Below are 20,125 nucleotides of genomic sequence, written 5' to 3'. Positions count from 1 at the left end.
CTGGCTCGGTATAAGGCAGCTGTCTTTGTTCCTAAAGTCTGCCCAATCAATGGAGTTTTATGCGAGTTCTTTAAGAGGAAGCTGAAGCCATTGTTCTGAATGAGCACACACCACACCATGTTACCTTTGAGATATTTGAGTCAGTGGACACCACTATGTTCATATTGTTTATCCCATCTGGCAAGGCAATCACATAAAATGTTTGATCATTTTAAGCCCACTTTAGATGAGAAAATGGATTTTCGAAGTGGGGGAGTAATGAATTCATTTCCATTCCCCCACACTTGCTATAAACGAAATGAAAATGAAATTAAAATTCCACCTTCATGACTAATGAAGCCATCAAGTAATGTAACCTTGCACACAAGAAAAAAGGAGGGGGGGTCCATTATGCAAATGCATCACAGAGAATTTTAATCGATGGGAGACACTCATCCTCAGACTATGTAATTAAAATGTACTGTGCATAATTCAAATTAATATAATTAAAACAGTCCACCACAGTTTAATTATGTCACTCAAATGTTGCCTCTAGACACATCAGAAATTTTAACTTCTCTGTAATGCAGAGATTTTTATATTCGTATGATTTAATAAACAGCTGGGATCCCAGGGAAGGAGGAGCTGAAACAAAATGATATGCATTAAAAAGGAAAAATTGAGCCGTTTCCCTTTAATTTGACACTTTTGACAACTTTTAATAACACCCGAGTTTAGTATTTGCCAGAAATAATAACAAACCAAACTTTTATTCCTCTTCACCTAAGTATTCAGCATTATTAAAGCCCACATCATCAGAAAGAGAGGCCTGAAAACTAATGGAAGGATGTGTTAATAGGAAAGGATTTTGTGTAAAATTCAAAGAGATGGCATATTAGAGGCACAGGGCAACAGGAGCTTCGCTTAGGACCACAGGTCGTTAGCAAATATGTGGGCTTCACATTGACATTAATGAGAGCACAGCGAGACAATCAATAACAATATATGGTTCCCAAGTGCCAGTTCTTAACACTTAACTGATTTATAGGAGAAGGAAGCACTCGAAGAAAAATGGCCTTTGGCACTAATGTGGCCATGTTGCTCACATTTCCAGGGCTGGGAACATAAGTCAGCCTGTTCCCTGAGCCATCTCATCCCCGCTGTTTGCTCAGATGAGGCAGAGAGAGGGAGGGAAGCTGCTAAAGGACAGAGGGTAGTTGGCCTCCTTGCAGCTGAAAGAGCGGCCCATGGTTCAGGCCAAGCCAGATCTGCGGGTGGCTGGGGGCCACTTCAGCATCACCAAAAATGAGGACAAAAGAGGACAGACATTTGCATAACATTTGCATATGCTAATTTATATGTATACATGCAAATTTAGAAATGATTACTATAATGTACGTAGGAGTGCAATACATCTGACCATAGTGGGGAGGACGGTGACTGCTCAGCTGCCTGCTCAGCTGCCTGCTGTCCAGGTACGAACTATTTTACTCTGTTGTATGTCTACCTATCGGCATCTCTAAACCATGATCTGCAAATCCCATTTTTGCTGGCTGTGTGCTGCACTTTTCGCTGTTGCAAGAGTCAGGAGGTATGTTCAGATCAAAGAAACACATTTTTTTTTAGCACTGTACAAAATATAGCAGAAATTTGGCTCTCTGAGGGCAGTAGTAAACGGGCAGGTCTTTGGGGGAAGTTGTAGCCCTAACTTCAGAAGTGTTGGCCCTAACTGTAGTCCAACATGTCTGGAAGGTGCCCAGTTGGGGAAGGCTAGTACAGAGTAAGAATAGATGAAAGTGCCTCTGAGTAAGTGCAGAGAGTATTTCTCTTACTACTGAAACTACTACTGAAACTTACTACAGAGGAATCCCACATATCAGGGTTTAGGTAAAAAAGCTTCCAGATCAAAGGGTCGTTTCTTCAGAGTGAGTTCTGCCCCAGCATCTCTTCTAGAAACTGTGCTGTCAAAACCCATTTAAGTATTCTGCCACCTGGTTTCTTCCACTGCTTTCTGTCTTCAAAGTGCTGTACCTGTTGTCGTTAATTAGGTGGACTTTAATCTCTGTCTTTGAAGTTGCTAGGGGATATCTCATGCCTACGGGATACAACGGCAGAGATTAATAAATGGGTAAAGGTTGCCTCTAATAATAGGGAAAAACATTATTTCTACATAGCATAGGAAAACTCTTGCCAATGAAAGCTTAACAAAAGACGCTGCAGAATTAAACAGTTCCCTAACGCAACTTGTCTTTTAAATACAAATAGCCTCTTGTGTTTAAAAGCGTTTGAGAGTACTTGCTAAAGTAACTATATCATAAGAAGAAAGCTGTTGAAGCCGGCCTTCCATTAAAATAAAGTCATCACTTTAAGAGAGAGCACAAGAATTGGCATTTGGGAAACAATGTTAGTTACATGATCAGTGACCTTTCATTAACTTTGGTAGCTGATTTTTAATGTGATCAGATGGGTAATCAATAGTCTCAGGTGAGGAGAAAATGAGGAAAAGAGGGGTGGTTAATTGGGGGGGAGTTAGATTCCCTTCTGTTCCATCTGAGGACAACTGGTCATATAAAAAAGTAGCATGGCTGTGACATTCCAGGGTTCCTCTATAAGGCTCTGGTCCTTCGAGGTCATTGGGTAGGTAACTCAGCCTGCCCTCAGAGTGCAGACTTCCCCTACCATCCCTCAAAATAACCTACTGCCACCACCTACACATTTACAGATGCTTCATCCTGCACTAGGGTGAAAGGTGGCTGTTTTTGAAATTTTAATTTGAAACTCCATATGGAGTTCAGTTCCTAATATTCGTAGAAGAAAAACCCTGTACAGAGTAACTTTTCAAAGGGTATAAAGTCTCCTTAATTATAAACAAGGGGCCACAGAGAACTTTAAAATGCAAATAAATAAATAAATAAAAATCCATGAGGACTAATTAGGGTTCTTTTAATTATTTTTGGATAGTAGGGAAATGTGAGGGGACAATAAAGTCTGAAAAACAGCATAAAAACTGAACATCTTGCCTGATTCATGTTGCTCCTTATTTATTTTTCTCCTTTGTTTCTGGGACAAAAGAGCTACCTTCTGTTATATGGAGGACACATAGCATCCTTAATACAAAGCTTGTCATTCAACCTCAGATTAATTCCATCTCATTTGTAAAAAAAAACCTTTGGCATCTTAGCTATTAAAAATGCTTAAACAGAACTGCTTTAAAGCACAGGTGGTTTATGGGCATTCAGTCATTTAGTTCAGCGGAACACCATTGCCAAGGGAGGCTGAAAAATGCCGATGGCAACGGAATCACTCCATCCTGCATACCATAACATCAATTGTATATCATACTACTCTAAGAGGAATTGCGTGAACTGTATAGAAGAACAGAAGGCCAAAGAGTGAGCCCAGAGGAGCACCAACCAATGATAATTTTGCCTAATGACTATTTATTCAATTTGTACTGTAGGTGTACCGCCTCAGGGTCACACATCACATTCTCAGCTGCCGTTTGTGAGAATTCCAAACTAGAAGTAATCAGAGTATGCAAAAGTTCACAATATAAGAACAGCTCCTTCATAGGATGCAACGAGCCTACAGATTTGGGCTCAGCATAGAAGCACAAGTAGAAAGAAGTTACAAGAGCTGAAACAAATACCCAGTATTCACTCAGCTGGTTTGGGTGTTTTCCTGGCTTTTGCATCCACCCCCCTCCAATTCTAGAAGTTTGAAACACCTCTCCTAAAGCTTGGTTACTGGCAGTAAGAGCTTTAAGCTAAACTATGCTGATATTTTTGGTATTTTGGCATCTCCTACTGCATTTGGCCCCACCACCAGTGGAATGCAGCCACTGAGAGCTTCTTCAAAATGGAATTCAGCTCTCAAGTTGAAAGAGGTTCTGCACCCCTGGTGTAAAGGCTAAGTGTACTCAGATAGAACTTAGCCACAGGCTTTCAAGTTAGACTTAAGAATGGCAGCAGCTGCACATATTATTACCATCGTTGCTACAGGAAATACCAGTGTGACAGGTCTCTCAGACACGTGTACACTGGGGTTTAAAGATGTCTAGGCACTCGTATGGAACATCCACATACATTGAGGGGGCTGAACATCTGCAGCGGGGAGCCTGTTCCACTTCTGTAGGCTCCTCACACAATTTAGAACCCTTCTCCCATATGTTCCTGCCAAATTGCTAAGATGGTCTTCAGAGACTCATCAAGTGCCACCACCCACAATGGTGCAACAGGTGGCTACCAGAGAAAGAGCCTTTTCTGTAGTGCCCTCCATCTGTGGAACGCTCTTCCTAAGGAGACCCATCTAGCATCTCCACTGTATACCGCAGGTTAGCAATGTGCAACCCATAGGCAGCGTGTGGCCCCTGCCACACCCCAGACTGTAAAAACAAAACAACTATCAAAACCAAAATGGCACCCAGAGCAACCATTTGAAGCTTTTTTGGCCCTTTGTGTGCTCCATAGCTACTACAGAGTATCAAAAAGGTAACAATTACCCTGAAACCAAGCTAATTTAGACTCTTCTGGCATTCCATACCTGCTCCAAATGCCGTGTGTGTGTGTGTATACACATAAATGTGTTTATATACACACACATTTTTGACACCATGTGTGGGGGGGGAGGTATGGTCTGAGGGTTGCCTGGGGGCTTAAACGGCCCCAGACTTTCCAAAGTTTTCCAGCCCTGCTGTATATATTTAGACTTCAGGTTAAGTCCTTCCTCTTTCAACAGACATTTAATTTTTAATCTCTTTTTTATCATTAACTTTACTGCTAGTTCTTTAAATTTTTTCATATGTATTTTTCATATAATATTTTCTGTTTTATTGGGCAGTATCCAATGATGTCACTCCACTTCTGCTGGTTGTCATGGGATCCACCGCTTGCACGACAGGGCTTTGGCATTTCTAAAAATAACCCTGGACATGAGCAGAAACACCCATTTCTGGATTGGGAGAAGTCAATGGAGCTCCCTTCTGCGAGGTCAACTGATCTGTCCCATTCCGGAAATGAGTGTTTCTCCTTGTTTTGTGTTACTTTTAGTAGTTCCAAACTTCCATTGTGCAAGTGGTGGGTCCTGTGAGCACATGAGCACAATAGGATGTGACCCATTGTTGTATTTATTGTTTTGGTTGTTGTTGTATTGTAGTAGTAGTTGTTGTTGTTCAGTCGTTCAGTCATGTCCAACTCTTCGTGACCCCATGGACCATAGCACGCCAGGGCTTCCTGTCCTGCGCTCTCTCCCGGAGCGTGCTCAAGTTCATATTCACTGCATCGGTGATGCTATCTAGCCATCTCATCCTCTGTCGTCCCCTTCTCCTTTTGCCTTCAGTCTTTCCCAGCATCAGGGTCTTTTCCAGAGAGTTTTCTCTTCGCATTAGGTGGCCAAAATATTGGAGCTTCAGCTTCAGTATATGTCCTTCCAATGAGCAGTCAGGGTTGATTTCCTTTAGGATGGACTGATTTGACCTCCTTGCAGTCCAGGGGACTCATAAGAGTCTTCTCCAGCACCACAGTTGGAAAGCATCAATTCTTCAGCGCTCAGCCTTCCTTATAGTCCAGCTCTCACAGCCATACATTACTACTGGGAAAACCATAGCTTTGATTAGACGGACCTTTGTCGGCAAGGTAATGTCTCTGCTTCTTACTATGCTGTCTAGGTTTGCCATAGCTTTCTTCCCAAGGAGCAAGCGTCTTTTAATTTCATGGCTACAGTCACCGTCTGCAGTGATCTTGGAGCCCAAGAAAGTAAAATCTGTCACTGCTTCCATTTCTTCCCCTTCTATACGCCAGGAAGTGATAGGGCCAGATGCCATGATCTTCGTTTTTTTAATGTTGAGTTTCAAACCAGCTTTTGCACTCTCCTCTTTCACCCTCAACAAGAGGCTCTTGAGATCCTCTTCGCTTTCTGCCATTAGGGTGGTGTCATCTGCATATCGGAGGTTGTTGATAATTCTCCCAGCAATCTTAATTCTGACCTCTGATTCATCCAACCCGGCATTTCTCATGATGTACTCTGCATGTAAGTTAAATAAGCAGGGTGACAATATGCAGCCTTGTCGTACTCCTTTCCAATTTTGAACCACTTGGTTATTCCATGTCTGGTTCTTACTGTTGCTTCTTGACCCTCGTACAGGTTTGTCAGGAGACAGGTAAGGTGGTCTGGTACTCCCATCACTTTAAGAATTTGCCACAGTTTGTTGTGATCCACACAATCAAAGGCTTGAGCGTAGTCAATGAAGCAGAAATAGATGTTTTTCTGGAATTCTCTTGCTTTCTCCATGATGCAGCGAATGTTGGCGATTTGATCTCTAGTTCCTCTGCCTCTTCGAAACCCAGCTTGTACTTCTGGTAGTTCTCAGTTCACATGCTGCTGAAGCCTAGCTTGTAGGATTTCAGGCATAACCTTGCTGGCATGTGAAATGAGCGCAATTGTGCGGTAGTTTGAACACTGTTTGGCGTTGCCCTTCTTTGGAATTGGAATGTAAACTGACCTTTTCCAGTCTTGCGGCCATTGTTGAGTGTTCCAAATTTGTTGGCATATTGAATGCAGCACTTTAACAGCATCATCTTTTAGGATTTTAAATAGCTCAGCTGGAAGACTGTCATCTCCACTAGCTTTGTTGTTAGTAATGCTTCCTAAGGCCCACTTGACTTCACTCTCGAGGATGTCCGGCTCAAGTTCAGTGACCGCACTATCATGGCTATCAGGGACATTCAGATCTTTCCTGTATAGTTCTTCTGTGTATTCTTTCCACCTCTTCTTAATCTCATCTGCATCTGTTAGGTCCCTGCCTTCTTTGTCCTTTATCATGCCCGTCTTTGCACAAAACGTTCCCTTGAGATCTCCGATTTTCTTGAAGAGATCTCTAGTCTTTCCCATTCTGTTGTTTTCCTCGATTTCTTTGCATTGTTCATTTAAGAAGGCCTTCTTGTCTCTCCTTGCTATTCTCTGGAACTCTGCATTCAGTTGGATATATCTTCCCCTTTCTCCCTTGCTTTTCGCTTCCCTTCTTCCTCAGCTACTTGTAAAGCCTCATCAGACAGCCACTTGGCTTTCTTGCATTGCTTTTTCTTTGGGATGGATTGAGTTGCTGCCTCCTGAACAATGTTACGGACCTCCATCCATAGTTCCTCAGGCACTCTGTCTATCAGGTCTAATCCCTGAAATCTATTCCTCACCTCCACTGTATATTCATAAGGGATATGATTTAGGTCATACCTGAATGGTTTAGTGGTTTTCCCTACGTTCTTCAATTTAAGCCGAAATTTTGCAAGAAGCAGCTCATGATCTGAGCCACAGTCAGCTCCAGGTCTTGTTTTGACTGACTGTATAGAGCTTCTCCATCTTTGGCTGCAAAGGACATAATCAATCTGATTTCGATATTGACCATCTGGTGATGTCCATGTGTAGAGTCGTCTCTTGTGCTGTTGGAAAAGAATATTTGCTATGATCAGCGTGTTCTCTTGGCAAAACTCTATTAGCTTTTGTCCTGCTTCATTTTGTACACCAAGGCCATGCCTGCCTGTTATCCCAGTGATTTCTTGACTTCCTACTTTAGTTTTTAAATGATTGTAAACTGGCCCAAGGGCATTCCCCAGCTGGGGAGTATATAAATTTGATAGATTAATGAATGAATGAATGAATGAATGAATGAATAAATAAATAATCCATAGTTCTAAATTGCCTGAGGAGCCCCCAGAAATAGAAATGGCTCCCCGCTTTAGATATTCAGCCCCCACCCCCAGCAAATGGAGAGAGTGGGGCCAAGATGAACACTCCCACAATGCCACATGTGACTGGAATTGTGTGAAGTGGGAGCGTGAATAGGACTCATGTGTTTCCTTCACAAAATACCAGTGATTTCTGCAACAAGCTGCCATGAAACTTTAAGCAGCTGCAAGATCATCAGAGATGGGGAAGAAAACAGTTTGGATCACATTTTAATGCAAACTGACCCAATTTTGAAACCAATACACGAACCAAAAACTCAGGTATCCTTTGAAATTTGAATTTCTCCAAATTTTGTAAAAAAGTTCCCCAATGAAAAAATGTGTAGAAGAATGTGCCTCTCAGGGGGAGAGGCACATTTACAAAAATGCATATATTCATGAAAATAATCTTCAAATCAAATGTGCATTTCAGTAGCAAAATTGCTTGTAAAAATGTGTACGTTTCACAAATTTGTGTACAAAATAAATGTACTAGGAGAAATGTGCACAAAAATGCATATGACTGTTCATACGAACTTTAAAAAAAAATATTTCTAAGAGTTCAACTGAACTTAAGGCTGGAAAAATGAGAAACTGAGAGACACCTAAATTGACAGATACCTCCATCCTTAGTTTTAATAGCAAGTGAGGAATATCTCAGTCCTAAATCATGCAAAGATGGCTGTCCTTTGCATGTGACTACTTGTTCTAGTTGTACACAAACTCTGCCCCCCCCCCAATCCTATGCATTTTGGGGAAAGAATATACAGAAATGATATTTTAAAATGACAAGGCAGTGCTGCCTAGGAAGTTTGTCTCAAACAATGAAGTTTGTTTCATTGTGCTTTCTATTTGGTTACTGTTTCTCCAACCAATTTGCCTTCTCATCTTTTGTTAAGAAGTTCTAATGCTGTAGATCCTCTATTCAGCTGTTCCCAAGAAGGATACCAATCTGGGATTCCAGCCCCCCCACCTACCTTCTAGTTTCAAAACACTGTGTACTGCCAATCGGAAGGAATAACTCATCTGTTCTCATCTTAACTCTAGAATCCGCCAGTGATCCTTTCAACTATAGGCATCAGTCATAATTATCCAAAATAATTATATGCTTAGAAAAGCTGGCATTGTGCTTTTCATTAATCACACCCACTGACCTGAATTCTGAAATGGAGGGGGGGGGAGGGGGGAGTAATGGCACCAAGGCAAAAGGAAAACTGAGTGGCCCATATTTCATTGTTCTGTGAAAGGGATCTCATATCCTGAACGCAACTCAAATCCAGGGATGACTAATGTGGGGAAGAATAGCAGCAAGGAGCCTTCATTTCTTCTTGTCTAATAGCTTATCATGGCACATCTTACATCAAAGGCAAACACTATTATATCCTGAATTATTTTTTAATATTAATGAATAGTCTATTTAAAAAGAGAGAGCTTTTGTTTGATAACTATAAAGGAGGAGGATGTTGGTGTGAATGAAAGATGAAGGAAACAAAACTGTGTCCGGGTAATGACTGACCCCTGATGCTTGGTGACTTAGAGCCTTTCTACATGAGCCTTTTATTGTGCACTTGTGCTTGCTCAGTCATGGTAGTCTGTGGATCCTTTACATGATGTCGTCATCCTCCAGGGCTTCTCCTGCTCTTTGCAACCATTAGCGCATTTTTTTGCCCTAACAAGGAAAGTCTGCTATTATTTAGAAAACATGTTATAAAGCCCCACGTAATTGTGCAATTCCACTATACCACAGCACCATCTAGTATATTTGTATAATGAAACATATAGAAAGGTAGAGAAAGGAACCCCCTGAAAAAAAAGCACATGTAAAGGAGCCGATCTTAATCCCACAAAGAATCTGGAAGCAGAAGCCTCAGTAAAGGTGTGGGATAACAGCCTTATGTAGAAATGCCCTTACTCACAAGCTTTTCAATGAGAAAAGGGGTGGGGAGATTTTCATTGAAAAGCTTGGTATTGTGTGGGTCTAATGCTGCCTATCTCTAGGTCAGTCTTCCCCAACTTGGTGCCCTCCAGATGTTCTGAACCTCAGCTCTCATCAGGCTCAGCCAGCATCCTCTTTCTCATCATTGCTACCACTTGCTTTCTTGGAGGGAGAGAGCCAGTGAGCAAGTAGGCTGTGGTATCTACTGCTCCTCATTCTCACCGCCACTGTCGTCTGGGCCAGAGCGAGAGGCAGGTGAGCAAGCAGTTGAAGAGGAGGAGGAGCAACTCCAGGGGCTTTTGTCAGTACGCCCTTGGCAGGTGCCCAACCATGCCTACCCTTGGTGCCAGTCCCAAATCAGGGCAATTGCATAACAAAACCTTTGTCCTTAAGCACCTCTTCTCAAAGTGTTACAATTTGTCACTAATCTTAGGGCCAAAGTATACATTACACATTATCACATACAATTGCAGCCTGACAACGCTTTTTGAAGAAGGGCCAATCAGGAGTGGAGATGTGGCAGGTGGTGTATTTTTTCCATAACACTGCCCACTGTTTCTTCTCTCCAAATCCTCCCCCCCGGCTTTTTTTGCCCTCATGGCATCCTAAATGGATGTTACTACTGCCAGTGTAAATCAGGTAAACATCTAATTGTAACAGATGGACCAGCAAGCTGGTGGACCATACACTCAGGTACTGTTTGATGTGCGAAGTGCGACTGAGAGAATCTCAGCAGCAGTGCAGTTTCCTATTGAGTGCACAGATACATACTGGTTTCCCCTTCTCAATTCTAGCTTCCTTTGAGACATTCTACCTTTGAAGCCATTTTTTAACCTCATCTTTGAAGAGTCAGTAATTTATTCTTACGATATATATCCATTGCTTATCGGTGCACCTTCCTGCTGAAAACGCTCTCGCACAGAATAGAAATGTAAAATGGATCGCAGAATAACTCAAGCGGCCAGAGCTGCTGTCCTGTTGTGGTGGAGTAATGAGCCCATGAGGGCCTGGCCAAGGCCTAGCAAAGACTGGCATGAGGTGAGACAGCTGGTAGCAGGTATCTAGCATCCATGGAGCCAAGGACCTCAGATGAGCACATACAAAGCTAGGCAGACCTATGGATTGCCCATGGTTCAGAGTGTTCTTCCTCAGACTGCCATCTTGAGCTTTGTGGGGTCCTGAAGCAGGGTCCAGGTGGTCCTCCTTTTCTGAGGTATCTTCTGCTTTAGAATGCATCTCGACTCTAGGGTGGCCATATGTCCTGCTCCACAGAGGACAGTTCTCTATTTGAAGGGCTGTCAGAAGATTGTCCTGTATTTGAAGGCATCTTCTATTTAAAGGGCTACCCAGTCCAAGTCCTGTACAAATTGGAGGTAAGAAATGGTTATCTCTTGCTAGTATTTGTAAGGGAACGTTCATTCGCAAGGAAACGTTCAGGCAGTGTCAGCACAATTTGTTCGGCAGCAGAAAATGCATGCACGGTGGTGGGGGGAGGTATGACAGGCCACCAGAAGTGGTTGGTAGCCCACATGCTGTTCAAAGGCCAGCTTTTTTTTTGGCAACCCTGGGATAGTGCATGGCAAGCACAAGCTGCTGATCCTTTTCCTTGCTCCTCTTATTGGTCGCTGACTCAGAGAGGCCAGGAAAACAAGGAGAAGCAGCAAGGAAGTGGGGCAGCAATGCCATGGGGCTCTCAGAACTGGCAGTGGGCCCCCTTTTGGGACATGGGTCTCACCAAGTGCCCAACAATGCTGAATTCCAGCCCTGCCTAAGTGCATGCGTTACCACTCCTTTCTCACTCCCATGCTTTGCCGCTCCTTTCTCGCTCCCATGCACACCACTCTTCCTGCTCCCAAGGAACCACTCTCTTCTCTGCCAGCTGTTTTTCTTCTCCCCCTTCTATTTTCTCTCCTAGGACCTCACCACACCTGTCCCTTTCTTCTCCTGATTTGGGCACATCCTGCTGTCCAGCCTTCTTACCTGCAGGCAAAGCTCCATCTCAGCATGACGTTAATTTGAGAAGGCTCGGATGAAAACTGTCAGGGATGGCATGAGGAGGTTGGCAATGCCAGGCACCCGCTAAGGCCTGTACCCTCACATGGGGTCTACCACCGTTTCTTGGAGCTTCTTGGCCCTGCTGCTCCTCTTTGACGTCACTACCTAGTCACTTGCCATCTCTAAGGGATCTCCCTTTGGGTGGTTGGCTGGACTGGGCACAGAAGGAGAGGATAAACGAATGGACAGTGGATAGTGGCAAGGTAGTGAGCCCATCTGGGGTAGTGGGGACTGAGGACAATAAGCCCTGCCCTCATCTGGAGCCAGCACTGAAAATAGCACCCCCCCCCTGCACAAATACAGATACATGCATTTTGGAATCCCTGGAGTGTGGCCTTTCTTTCATTCCAGTCAGTAATTACTTTGAACTCACTCAGCTAAGTACTCCTTGGCCAGACAGGCCCTTTTCATGCAGAACAAACATCCGTATCTCCAGCAAGGATCTTTATTACTTCTTCAGCTTTGATTCTGATTTGCTCCGTTTTATCACTGTCTCTTATATGGCACTGAAAATAAATCTAGCAGTCAGAGCTCTCTCCGTCTTTTTGTTAATGCCAGTGTTATCAATCATCTTCTCACAGCAAGGGGTATTACACAACGGGGTGGATAGGCAAATCCAAATCTGTTTAAATAAGACGGAACGCTTCCCTCTCCTCTTCCTTGAAACGTTATCGGGAGGAGGAGGGAAAAAAAGTTCAGAGAACTCGCTAAGTTCCTAAATACATTTTCTGTTGCAAAAATGGTATGGATTAACATTTCAGCTCCACGTCTGCCTCACGTGCATAAAAAACGTGAAAATGCACTTCACATTCAGCCATCGTTAGAATAATTTACATGATAAAGCCTTTTTATAAGTCTGTCCTCTCCTGGATTCTGCTGATGATGGTGGTTTCAGGCAAAATTCTTTGTGGAGGACTGGACTTTGGCTTAGGGACTGTTCTCACAACCACGGTGTGTGTGTGTGTGTGTGTGAGCGCGTGCGCATGTATGTGGCTAGCCAGCATGGTTTGGTGTTTAAAGCTCACACTAGGGATGTGCAGAACACCTCTGGGAAATGTTGCCTGTCTTATCGAAACTCTTTTTGCTTCCCTCAAATTTCAAATGTCCCTGGATTTTTGTTTTTGCCTGAATAAAAATGTTCATATCTACCTCAGAGTTCTGCTGTGGGCAAAATTCAGTGGCATCTCCAGCACACCAACAAACTGTCCTCATAGTAAACTAGCCATCTAACACCATGCGCCAGTCGCAGGCTGCCGTGTGCACTTCCAGAGTGAAGTTAGGTGTGGCTTGTGGCATTTAGTTCAGACAGCTGTAAAGCAACTGCACAGCCCCCCAAGCACAGAGATGTTGTGTGAACTGATCCTTTCAGGGGCACTTCAAACATTACATATTTTATACAAGGAAATATGTAGTGAATGGTGCAAAGTCCACAGCTGGATCATCGGGAGAGAGTGTCAGGTGGAATTTCCTGTTAAAGTAGCAAAAGGAAACTCATCTTAGCTAGAACATTTCCTCAGTGCCAGGGCTGGTACTCCTCCCAGAGGGAGAACATGTTAACTACTCATGTTCCTATGGTTATTAACTGAAATGTATGCAGATATAAAACTGTCTGAATTGCCTAATGGTGAAGATGATGGAGAACAAGAAAAAAAAATTCCACTTGGAATTTTGAGAAAGCATCATAGGCGCTGTCACAAAATGGCTGCTATGGTGGTCGCCCATTCACAAAACATCTTCTGTAACATTCATTTCACAGAAAGACAAACCAAGTGATCTCCCCAAATTAATAGGAACCTCACCCCGCAAACACACAAAACCACACTCTTTCAGATTCTCCTCTTCATTCTTCCCTCTTTCTGAATCACCTCTAATCACATTCAGAGACATACAAACACACTACCCCACCCAACCCCCCAGGTTGCTCCTTGCTTGCTCCCCCAACCAGGGCCAGATCCAGGTTTTCGGCCACCCTTAAAGGCCCCCGCCTCCCGTGAGTCTACCTATTCACCACCAATGTCTCTCACAGCTATTCCTCACCTCTTTCACATTGTTGCACAAAATGCTAGTTTCGCCCCCTGGAGGCTAGTCCAATTTGCCCCAAAGAGGAGAGTCAACTTCAGGCTGGGTCCAACTCGATTTTATTGTTTGCAAACAGTTCGACAAAGGAGCTCACGCTCAAAAGCAGAGTCGACCCCCGGCAACCCCCGCGCTGCAGTTTTATCACTTAGCTTGCATTCCTCAGCCAGCGTGTTACTTTTGATTGGTTGCCAGAGGTTTGCTTAGCAACCTTATCTTAGGGTTACTGTCCGCTCATTCCAGGCATGCGCAGCTCTTACAATGCTACGTGGTGCTTAAGGCACATACAATGGCTTTTAGGTTACATTTTTACTACAATTCCCCCCTCAAGATGCTTTCTTCTTATAACACTTAGTCTACTTCAGCCATCGCTAATCTCTGGTAATATACAAACATTTCCCTGCTGACTACAGATTCTACTGTACATTTGACTAGGGCTATAATGCAGGGAAGTATGCAGGGTAATAAGCACAAAATTAGCATAACTAAGCAGAATATCATAAATCCAGTCTTCAACCAGCGAAAGTTTGGCAACCATGAAGTCAGCCAGTCAGTACTCCACCCGTTCCAAGTTTGTACTGGGACGTGAGTTATTTTTCTAATTTTGGTTGCAATATCCCTAAGGATATCGCCATTGTCATCAATCTGCAAGCAGCAGTCTGTCCAATTAAACTTCTGACAAAGGCCCCCCTCTGCTGCTCACACGTAATCAAGTCCCATCCGATTTTGGGTGACAGCATTGTGGAGTTGGGTTAGCTGTGTGGCTGCTAAATCTATGGCCCTTGCAGTCTCGTTTGCAAAGATTTCCACTATTGCCTGAAGCCGGATTATGCGGTTAGTAAGGTACGTGGGTTCTCTCCCCACCACGTTGGGTTCCCAAGTGGCAGGCCCATAAGACCTTATTATCCTTTCTGCCGGCCACTCATCATTTCCCCATCTTTGTGTAGCAGACAAGTCTTCCATGCTCAGGGATCTTTTATCTATTCTGTATAGTCGGTGCAGTACTGAGGCCCTTTGAGGCAACAGCGTGAATGGGGGCCTTAATATCCCAGGATAACACACGCCAGTCCAGTTGGCGGGCAACTGGGTGTATGCGTGAGTCCCACAGATCCAATAATGGCCAGTCAAAGCAGGCCAAGACTTGTCTGCTAGGCCATATTTTTGGGGATACAAATACTGATTGTAATATCCCAAATATAGGGTTGAATCTCCACGCGGGCTGAGAGTTCCATTCATATAGCAAGCTCTAGCATTTTGATCTTTTGTCTGGTTTCGAATGCAATAGAACAAGGATTGTGAGCTACTATGAGGGACTGACCACAACACACACTTGTGGCCACCTATCACCCTTGAAACCTCGGGCCGAAGGGTGATGTAATCTGCATATCCTGCACAAAAAGTTCTCTTTGATGTGTGGTTGTTATGCCATGCACCTCCCTTTACTATATAATTCCTGCAGCTTCTATTTCCTACAAAGTGTGTATGTGTGTCAGACCTGTTTTGCATGAAGCACCATTCTCCTAATTGGGGCCGTACTTCCCATGATGGAGTTTGACTTAAGATAAAATCATCTTCCCAAGTAACATTTGTTTGTTTATGTATTCTATAATCGGTGTGTACTAATTCAGTCAGGTTCAGAGGATGAGGGATCCATGTGCTTACCTTTCCCTCATTCTCGGCCTGTATGCAGACCCAGCAGTTCGAGAGGTTCAAGTATCTGGCTACAGCTTTGGCTAGAAACAGCATGCTGTTTTCTCCTACAGCTATATTTAGCCTTAGGATTATTACTAACAGACACAGCTGCTGCATACTTAATCTTTGGTCCTTGTTTTACATAATCTTAATTTCAGTTCTGAAATAGGATAACTATGCCAGTTGTCTTTATCCCGCTGCTTGCAGGCTTCTTCTTCCGAGAGGAGGTCAGCTTCCGGAGTGACCACGCCCTGGGAGCTGGTGTCCTCACCTTGGTTATACCTTTTTATTCTGGAACAGTGAGTCCACCTGTCATTTCCGCTGAGCTTGACAGCTGTATGGGTTACCAACAACACCTGGTATGGTCCCTCCCACCTCTCAGTTAGGGGGCCCTTTTTCCACTTTTGGAGCAGCACCTGGTCCCCCGGCTGGAAGTTGTGGATCGGAACATCCAGCGGTAGGCTCTGGAATGGTGCAGCAAACCTGTGAAGGGATGACAAAACAGACTGCAAGGCAATAACATGTTCTCCAATTTCAGTTTTTCCCAAATCGACAGTGACTTGTTCCCTCCACCCTGCTGGCAGAACCCTAGGAGGCATTCCAAACATTAATTCAAAAGGTGACAATTTTATCCCTCTACGTGGAGTGCTACGAATGTGAGTTAAAGCCAGTGGGAGCGCCTGGGGCCACTTTAAGTGGGTCTCTATGCAAATTTTTGTTATCATTGTCTTTAATGTCCTATTCATGCGCTCCACCTGACCTGAACTCTGAGGCCTCCATGGGGTATGGAGTCTCCATTTAATGCCTAAAGCTTTAGACACTTCTTGCACTATCTTTCCCACAAAGTGGCTCCCTTGATCCGACTCAATAGACTCAGGCAACAGGAACCGAGGTATCAGCTCCTGGAGCAGGAAGCGTGCCACTGTTGATGCTGTAGCTGTCCTTGTAGGGTAGGCCTCTACCCATCCCGTTAGCTGGTCCACCAGTACCAATAAATATTGGTGTCGGCCTGACCTTGGAAGCTCTGCGAAGTCAATCTGCCAGGCCTGTCCAGGGTAGTGCGCCCACTGTCGTCCTCCCATTGGCGGTGGCGCTCGGGCCCCTTTTGGATTTACCTTCTGGCAGGTGGGGCATCTTGCTGCGACTCGTTGGGCTTCTACATACAATCCCGGTGCCACAACCTGTCGAACAAGTAAGTCTCCCATTGCGGTGCCTCCCATGTGGGTCTTCGCATGAAGTTGTTTTACCACTTCTTCTGCCAGCCATCGGGGTAGCATGACTTTTCCTCCTGGGACTATCCACCACCCTTGGGGATTTTTTGTGGCCTTGTTTTCCTCGGCAGCTTTGTCATCAGCCTGGGTGTATTTTGCTTTATAGTCTTCCAAGCGGAGGGGTATCTCATGGGCTAAGCCTTGAAACACTACTTCTCCTCCCATCTGCGCTGCTTCTTTGGCTGCCATGTCGGCCTTCGCATTTCCCCTTCTCTGGTGCTCATCTGTGGCTCTGCCATGCGCTTTTACATGCACCACAGCTACCTCCTTTGGCAGTTGGAGAGCCTCCAGTAGTGCCACAATCTGCGGTCCATTTGCAATCTTCTGTCCAGAGGCTGTGATGAACCCACGTTCTTTCCACAGTAGTCCATGGGCATGTACGGTGGCAAAGGCATAGTGTGAGTCTGTAAATATGTTCACTCTTTTATCCTTCCCCAATTCTAGTGCACGTGTCAAGGCAGTGAGTTCTGCTGCTTGCGCTGACCAACTTGCGGGGAGTTTCTCTTTCCACATAGTTTCAGTCAGCGTTACCACGGCACATCCTGTATGTCGTGTGCCATCGATTACATTGCTTGAGCCATCTACAAAGAACTCTTCTTCTGGATTTTCAAGCGGGTCATCTGTCAAGTCGGATCGAATCAATACTGTTTGAGTTAACACTTCCAGACAATCATGACATGGGGGTCCTGGTTCTGGCAGAAGGGTGGCTGGATTCAGGGCCGTGGTATGCTTATAGGTGAGGCCTGGATTAGATAACGAAAAGATCTCATATCTAGATTGTCTGGAAGGGTTTAAGAACTTTCCTCCCTCTGCTCCAAGGATTTGGGGCACGCCATGTGGGGTGTGTATCTCCATGTTAGCTCCCATGACAATCTTTTGTGCCTCCTCTACAAGGGTAGCAGTGGCCGCAACGGCTCTCAGACATGCTGGCCACCCTTTTGCTACAGGGTCCAGGACCTTGGAGTAATAGCCCACAGGCCTCCACGTCGGGCCCACTGGTTGAGTCAAGACTCCCGAGGCAACTCCCTTGTTCTCATGCATGTACAATCTATAGGGCTTGCGCCCATTTGGAATCATGAGTGCTGGAGGTTGTGAGAGCGCAGTCTTCAATAGTTCAAATGCATGCTGATTTTCTTTGGTCCATTTCCAACTTGCGAGGCCCTCTTTGGTAAGAGACTCATACAGGGGCCTAGCCTCTCCCCCATAATCAGGAATCCACATTCGGCAAAACCCTGTCAGACCTAGAAAGGCTCGTAACTCCTTTGGGCTTTTAGGAGCAGGCATATTTTGTATAGCTTGAATTCGATCTTTGCTCAGGGCTCTTGTTCCCATTTCAATTTCATAGCCTAAGAAAGTGACCTTTGGTTGGCATATTTGAGCCTTCTCTCGTGATACTTTGTACCCCCTTTCTCCCAAGGTGTTCAGCAAAGACTCTGTTGCTCTCTTCCCCGTTTGCATGCTAGGGCTCGCTATCAACAGGTCATCAACATATTGCAACAGCGCCACCTCCTGGTGCTTGTCTCTCCACTGCTCCAAATCCTTCTGCAATGCTAATCCAAAAATGTGGGGGGCTGAAACGAGCCCTTGGGGCAACACAGCCCATAACAATTGAGTTTTATGATAAGTATCTGGGTCTTCCCATTCGAATGCAAATATTTTCTGGCTGTCTTTGTGCAGTGGGATAGAGAAGAAAGCATCTGTTAAATCTAGGATGGAAAACACCCTTGCATTTGCTGGAACTTGGGTCAAAATGGTGTGGGGGTTCGGAACCAGGGGATGATCCACTAAAACTTTCTTGTTTATGGCTCTCAGGTCTTGCACCAGCCTGTAGGAGGCGCTGTTTGGTTTGAGCAACCCCAATATTGGGGTGTTAAAGGGGGATGAGCCCTCTACTAGCCAGCCATACTTCTTAAACTTTTCAATAAGCGGGTTTAAGCCTGCACAAGTAGCTCTCTTCAAAGGATACTGTTTCACACACACAGGCAGCTCTCCCTCCTTTAGGGGAATTTTGATTGGTGTTACATACTTTGCCCGAGCTGGGGTTCCATCTGCCCATACACACGGGTCAACATTTTCTAAGAGCTCAATCCCCTTGGCCTTTGACACAGTTTCAGTTGCCTGGAGGGCCATCTGGTAATTTGAGCTCTGCTTCACTGGTAGCTGTACTACAATCTGATCCCCACGAAAGAAGATCTCAGCTTGCAGCTTCGTCAGCAAGTCCCGCCCCAGAAGGGCAACCGGACATGTGGGCGAGACCACAAAGGCATGTTCTAGTCTATTGTCTCCGATCTTTGTGAGGAGGGGCTCACATACAGGCAATCTAGCCTTTCTTCCTTCAATTCCTTCTATTGTCACGTGTCGTCCGCTTTCTTTGGCGAGGGTTTTTTTTGCAGGGATCATGGAAAAGGTGGCTCCAGTATCTACCAGAGCCTCATAGTCTCTGCCACCGGCCCTTATCTTTACCATGGGATCTTCCCGAGTACTTACTCATAGGGTGGTGGCTTTAGATCCCGGTCTCCTTCAGCTACATTCCTCAGAGGAGTCTGCTCTCAATTGGCACCCCTCCCCCTGGCTCTTCAATCTCTGCCTTCTCAGCGGGCAGTCCTTCTTCCAGTGTCCCTTCTCTCGGCAATATGCACATTCGTCAAACCTCGGGCGGCCCTTTCCCTTCTTCTGCCCCCCCTCTTGCCTCTGCTGAGGCTCTATGCGTCCTGAGCTGCCACTCAAGGCGGCTGCTAGCATCGCCAGTTGCTTTTCGCCGCATTTTGTCTCCCTTCTTTCTGTTACTTGCTCTCGGTTGCCCACTTTATATGCAATCTCTACCAACTCGGAGAGTGGCTTGCCCACGGCTCCTTCAGCTTTCTGCAGCTTCTTTCTTATATCTGGTGCTGCTTGCCCTATAAACATTGTATTTACCATGCGCTGGTTTTCTGAGACTTCAGGATCTAGGTCACTAAACTTCCTAAATGCATCAAACAACCGTCCTAGGAACACAGAGGGATTTTCATCCTTCTCTTGGCAGACTTCATACAACTTTGAAAAGTTAGTCACACGTGGCACAGCTCTCCCCAATGCCTCCGCTATTATTCCCAAATAGTCCTGACTCCGCTCTCGGTCCCTGGGGTCGTTGGGACGCCACTCAGGGTCTACTTGGGGGCATAATTCATGGGGGTCCCTAGTAGTTCCTGCTACTCGCTCCTCAGCGATCCTATTAGCGGTGCCTTGCACTAGGCGCCTTTCCTCGGACGTTAGTAGGGTTTGCAACATCATCTGCACATCTGCCCATGTGGGACGATGCGTCTGCCCCACAGATCGAAATAAACTTTGCATCTTATCAGGGTCTTCTCTAAAGGAAGGATTCTGATTTTTCCAATTGAGATCAGCGGTGCTGAAGGGCA

General features: G+C 45.0%; 1 protein-coding gene across 1 annotated transcript; it reads right to left on the bottom strand.

Annotated features, from left to right (window-relative positions):
- Positions 1–386: 386 nt before the first annotated feature.
- On the bottom strand, positions 387–13,884 carry LOC146344197 (uncharacterized). Its single transcript, XM_084856872.1, has 4 exons — positions 13,726–13,884; positions 10,501–10,991; positions 7,207–7,412; positions 387–2,074 (listed from the first exon to the last, which is right to left on the bottom strand). Exons 2-4 carry the CDS (start codon positions 10,867–10,869, stop codon positions 2,035–2,037), a joined length of 615 nt encoding a protein of 204 aa, XP_084712998.1. The 5' UTR covers positions 10,870–10,991; positions 13,726–13,884; the 3' UTR covers positions 387–2,034.
- Between the last annotated feature and the right edge of the window lie 6,241 nt (positions 13,885–20,125).

This window comes from Heloderma suspectum, chromosome 5 (genome assembly GCF_057233095.1).
Source record: "Heloderma suspectum isolate Gila_16-S chromosome 5, 16-S_ref, whole genome shotgun sequence".
NCBI lineage: Eukaryota > Metazoa > Chordata > Lepidosauria > Squamata > Helodermatidae > Heloderma > Heloderma suspectum.
The sequence above is the reverse complement of the archived record's forward strand: the minus strand, read 5'-3'. Positions and strand labels throughout refer to the sequence as shown.